General features: G+C 36.8%; 1 protein-coding gene across 1 annotated transcript in view; it reads right to left on the bottom strand.

Annotated features, from left to right (window-relative positions):
* Positions 1–4,865, bottom strand: part of LOC108622626 (uncharacterized) — a 19,905-nt gene extending 15,040 nt beyond the window's left edge. The window contains exons 1-2 of the mRNA XM_018020642.2: positions 4,682–4,865; positions 2,858–3,046 (exon numbers count right to left, since the gene is read on the bottom strand). Coding sequence (XP_017876131.1) covers positions 2,858–3,046; positions 4,682–4,865 — 373 coding nt within the window. The remainder of the gene's footprint in view (positions 1–2,857; positions 3,047–4,681) is intronic.
* Between the last annotated feature and the right edge of the window lie 1,269 nt (positions 4,866–6,134).

Here is a 6,134-nt window from a genome sequence, read left to right as displayed (position 1 = left end):
TAATTACTAGACAGCAGGTTTTATGCAATTATAAGAAAATGATAAATGCTGCGTTCAAAGTATAAAACAAATGAGAATATGAAAAACTGTATGCATATTTATCTGTAACACATTTTTTAGACTGATACCCTAAATGCTTTATTTTGCATGAAAATCCACAATCCACTAATTACGATGTAATAATCTGCAGATTTTAATAGAAGCTAGTTCTAATCCTTAAGACTTTCTCTAATTAAGAATACCAATTAGTGGATGCGAATTTTGAAAGTTTTTAATTGAATTCAGTTAATTTATGTGCCCCAAAAATAATCCATCAGGTAGCCTTGATCGACCATGGTAAAGCGCTTTATTCAAAGTACATAACAAGGAAACCTGATCTAATGCATGCTGCATACATACGCAAATGACGGGGTTGTAGTCTGGGCGTTAAGGAAACCTATTATTAAATGCCATGTAGCGTAGCCTCAGGTGCGCCAATTTCTGCACTGCATTACCAACTCTGTTACGCTAAATTCTAAAGCATACTACGACTTCAGAAGCGCAGCCGGGTAAGAAACAATTAGGGAAGACAAGGAAATGTAATTGAAACTACCAACCAAACTTATACGGGATCCAGAGGGACTGCTACTACTCTACCGGGAACTGTGAATTGATTATCTTTCGTTACGTAACTCAACTAGTTTATGCAGATTTGTAACGTATACTGTCCGACAGTACGAAATATAATTGAACGAATAATGATTTTTAATTGGAATGTAACGATACAAAACGAATATCGCGTTTGTTAACTATACAGAGTGTCCCAGAAAAAATGTTAGATTCTGGTGATTCTGTAGGTTGTTCTAAAATTAGTTTTCTTTGGCAAAATGCAAAGGTTTTTGAATTATTAATGAAAAACACTGGTCAATGAGAGCATCCATAGGGCCCACGTTCAGCCATGGATAGATTGGCTCGGATCGTAACGCTCGCCCGTTGCTTAGTGCGGGCCACACACGCGTTGGTCAGTGTTTTTTGTTGATAATTCAAAATTCACTCACTTTCCATTTTCTCAAAGAAAATTGTTGTTCAGAAACACTTCCATAATCACCCCTCTTCGGCTGTAACATTTTTTCTGGAACACTCTGTATAATGTCCGATAGAATAAAATGTAATTGGAAGAATAATGGTACTTAATTGGAATGTAACGATACAAAACGAATATCGCGTTTGTCAAGTATACATGTGTACGGTCCGAGACTATAAAGCGTAATTAAAAGATTAATAATTGTCAATTGGAATATAACGATACGAAACGAATATGGTATCCAACAAGCGTGGAAATTTCATTTACCTTGCACATTAATTCACTCAATTGGCTATTTTAATTTTATTTTAATGAACGAAAATTTTGGCTTCATCAGTAAATCCGGTAACCGTTCTCAACGATTAAAAAAACGTAAATTTATGATAAAGTGAAAAAGAATCAATCATTAATTAAGGTAACAGTTTTTTTTAATTCCAAGCTATAACCAGCATTATTAATTGAGATCATTATTATAAATAACTAAATACATGTCTTGATTTAGAAACTATACATGTATGAATATTTAGTCTTGTACGTATTGTATTGCTTTAAATATTGCTAAAAATTATTTTACGAAAACATGAATTGATGTAAATGTCAGGTTTCAAAAAATCTGAAAGGGAAATCAAAATAAAAGGTAAACCCATGCTCAGTGGAATTCAATACAGGAACAGAATTTAATAGAACGTAAAAGAAGTACAGGAATTTTTTAAAACCATTTCTTTTGCACTATTGATAACGTGTAGGGATTAAATAGTTCGTGGTACCCTTTTTACTTTTGACTGCACGTGTTTTGTTTTATGCATGCATTTCGTTCTATCGATTTGCCCGCTTGGTAAAAAGAAAGAATCGACTATCTCGCACGTACCGTACGAGCAATTTTTGTGTGCGAACTTTCATTGAGTTTAGCTCTGAGCCCCAGCTAAATTAATCCCGTGCTCAAATTAATTAGTCGCCGCTTTGATAAATTAGTGCCTGACATACTACTAAAACGGTGAACGCTGTTTCCGCATCGCATACACCCACGCTCTTCGAATTAAATTAATGCACACTTCACGAACTGCAAATACCGGGGGTAATACATCTATCGTATCCTTTCGGTTTTTTAAGTCCATCTCGGGACGTATCTTTCTAAATTCATTAAACGTAATTCAATCGGTTAAAGATCGACAACTTTAAGACACGATGCCATACTCTCTCGTATATTCAAATATTATTAGATGTATTTAATTATTATAAAAATATAACATTTTTCAACAAGTTTTGTAATTATGTGTATTATACAAGTCTTTTATATACTAAATTGTTATAATTTACTATAAATCATTATTCATCACTTTTCTCATCCATGATTTATGATAGTAACCAACAGACTGCCTGATGGTCCAGGAACAAACGCACACCAAGAGCAACAGGGCAAGCAATGACATGATAAAGACGAATTTAAATTCTTTGCATTTCGGATGTGCATTATGCAGTATTCATCCATAGTGAAACATTTCCATTTCCACTTCGAACATCCAAGATGTCTACCGACGATTGAACTGATGGTAAACTTCATTATGGATGATCCACGACTAGACTGTAGATTTTATAAAAACAATCAAAAGGATATATAAAAAATGCTTGCTTTTGAAAAATATTTAAAATAACTAAAAGACGACTTTAATTTAAATGATCTGAAAATCAATTTCAATTTTGTATAGAAATCCGCAGTCGTATCGTGGCACACATACAACGTGCAAAAGTCTAAATTAAGCTCAACCTTAAGGAGAACGAAATTGTTTGACTCACATGGGAAGCTGACTGGAGGATGAGACTGAGCGTTGTGCGCGTTGTGTGGATGTCTAGGGGTGGCGGCGCGTTGCCTACAGAAGCAGAGGGTCACCGTCGTGACCATTCCCGCGACGCAGAGGATCAGAAAAACTAGCGTGACCGCGAACCAGATCGTCTGCATGCCCAGGATAGTCGACGCCTCGGAATCTGTAACGAAAAAATTGTTTCCATTCCTATTGATTTCTTTCGTTCACGACGTCTTCCAAATATCTATATACGTGGTGTTTCATCGTTTCGTTCGATTGATATACAAGGAAACGATTCATAAACGGTGATTCTTTTGAGTGAATGTATTTCAAATGACAAGTGACGCGATTGCTGTCGATGGAAGTATTTGCATCGAGCTCTGCTTTGCCCTTTTATTTAGAGGCGCCAGGTAGCGGTTCATCCTGCCTGGCAAGTGCCAGGTCAACCAAGACCGGAGGAGAATTAATTCCCCCGAGCGTTGCTTTCCACGAACACGGGAACGAATACAAAAACCGTTCTGCGACGATGAGACGCGCACGCAGTTTCGTTGAATTGAGAGATCGATAGCGAACCGCGTTTATCCTTTTATCGTTAGAGATTGACACGTTGTTGTATCTACCTTAGAGACGATCAAAGAAATTTCACTTGGAAGCGTTTGTGGCTTTTTATTAAATTATTTTCATTATTAGTTTATTATTCAATTTTCATTCATAAAGGCGTAAAAATTGTTATTGCTTTTCCTCCGGTAGAAGTAGGTATATACATCAATCGCTGGTAGTTCTAGTGTTAAGTTTTACAAATTTTTAGTGTGCTTTTAACTTGAAATCGTATTAGAAAAAGCTCATGAATTGTAACGTTTTACGGTATTTTATCGAGTAGTTGCCTTTTCCAGCGCTCGACAGAATTGTTACGTTTTCAGCAGTCAATTAAATTAAACGCTTAGCTGAATTATCGTGTTTTGCCTCATGTTATAATAAAACATTTGATCCATAATTGCAACGGGTTATAATTAATAATCGCTGACATACTACGTTCATAATACCAACGAACATCGGGTAAAAACAAATTGTTACGTGTTATCAATATTTATCATTCCTCAATTAAAAATACCCGGGAATATAATAGTTACTATATCATAACAATTGCTGTGTCTACGTTGACGGGTTGACCTGAAAATGTCCCGCGGTCGCATGACATTCACGTGAAACTGAATGGCTGTAATAATTAATCAACGCGACGACCGAATGATTAACTTTTGCATGAGTTCATTTAATAATACTCCTGGATACGACTGTACGCGATGTTCAGTTTGCGAATTTCTATTTAACGAACAATAATCGATAGCTCTGATATGAAAATAAATTTTTTGCACAGAAGAAATTGACGATATCGGGGAGAAGAGAAATTTATTAAAATACTTCCCTTGAAGTGCGACGAACCCTTGTCTAAAATATTCGATTTTTCTATCGCTTTCCTATAGTTCACCCCCTCTGAAATTCTCTTTGCCATGACACCAAAAAAGATTGTTATTTCACGGTAAATAGAATTTACGCACAACAATTAATAGACGAAAAAACGAATTAAGATCTCTTAAAGATACAATAAAAAAATTAGGCAAGCATTAGAAATAGATCGGAGTCAGTGAACAAAAACTTGGCACAGCAATTTGAGCGAGAATACGAGGATCCGTCGGTGTTCGATAACAAATCAATTTGCCCGGAGCGTATTCCATTTGAAATATGAAAAGACCCATTCCGCCGCGGTGCTCGGGGAGGGTGGATTGTCTAAAATGAATCGGCGGTAATTAGAACTTACTGGCACAGAGGGTGGAGGTAGCCTCGTCGGAGCCGTCGCCGCAGTGATTCACGCCGTCACAAAGCAGGTCCGTCTCGATGCAGAATTCGTTCTGGGTGCATCGGAAGTCCTTGCAGGTGTGCTCTGGAAAATCAAGGAAACATTCATGGTTAGGGCTGTCCCCGACGACTGGATGAGAGCTCATACGAATAAATTACCCCTTCAAATCACGCGAGCTTTCATAGACTCTGGATGTAACAGTGAACTCGTCTAAAAATGCAGAGTATGTCAATAAAAAAGCTGACAGACTCCGATTCCAGTCGAGTCATCGAACGCAAGCTTTTTCTGTCTTATATAATATGCCAATTGTCTATTCCGATTCTAATTATTCATCTACCTAGTAACATCACGTAGATACAATTTTAACTTTTCTGCTCACTTTAGTCTCATATATATTAAAGGGTTGTAACCGTAGAACGGTACATTATATACGAGATCGAGAGTGTGTGTATCCGAGGATCTAGAATGAAATTAGCGTAAGCACGTGCCACCCCTACCACGTTAATTACCGGCGAGTTCGGCATCGACCGGAGATCGATTGCTGAATTCCGTCTCTTCCGCGGAAGCCCGTGATAATGTAAGAATCGATCCAGCGAGAACAAAGATTGTAGAATCCAGATTAGAGTATGTGTGCAAGTGCGTGGAAGGAGCTTCAGCTTAATGATACTGCGATGCGACCGTTAGTACCGAATGAAAGGAAGAATGCAAGTTTGATTTACTGAAACATGCTTCAGTCCGTATTAACGTTGAACTCGATATATTTCAGTTCCTATTAACACAGGTAGAGTCCGTGAAACTTATTTTGAACAGAGTCAAATCGATTGGAGATTAAGATTCAAATTAAATGTGTTAGTTGTGAAGAAATTTAGATTTAATTTTATCTCGATACCTCATATCGAGTCCTCCTTTTTTATTTGGAAACAAATTCCTAGTCCCTAACTTAAATAAATCGATTTCGTGAAATAAATAAATAAATAACAAAATATTCATTGGTTAGATTTTATAAAGATGCAACGATTCATCAACTTCGAATTTTATTAAACGCACTATACATCCAGTGTAACCTTTCTGCTAATCTAACTCGATTAGGGAAAACGAATTGGTCGCCGTGACCTCGTTATACGTACAATTAGTCTCACGCGTTAATATTAACGAGAGTATCAAGCTTAATATGAACGCGCGATTTGAATAATTGCTGCGATGCCTATACGTCCGTCGCGTCGATGACTGGATTGTTTTAATATGCGACGCAATCCTGCATTGATTAATTGCTGTACATCCGCTAAGCTTCCTGTATACAACTTTAATACGTGTAAATAAGACAATTAAGTTGAGTCGAATAAGGAAATATCATGCCATTGGAAAATAATAAAAATAATGGTGTGAACAAGAAAATGAATGTAACTTCCCTTAG

This window comes from Ceratina calcarata, unplaced genomic scaffold (assembly GCF_001652005.2).
Source record: "Ceratina calcarata isolate Rehan_Ccalc_2016 unplaced genomic scaffold, ASM165200v1 scaffold232.2, whole genome shotgun sequence".
NCBI classification, from domain to species: Eukaryota; Metazoa; Arthropoda; class Insecta; order Hymenoptera; family Apidae; genus Ceratina; species Ceratina calcarata.
This window is presented reverse-complemented; position numbering and strand designations above follow the sequence as displayed.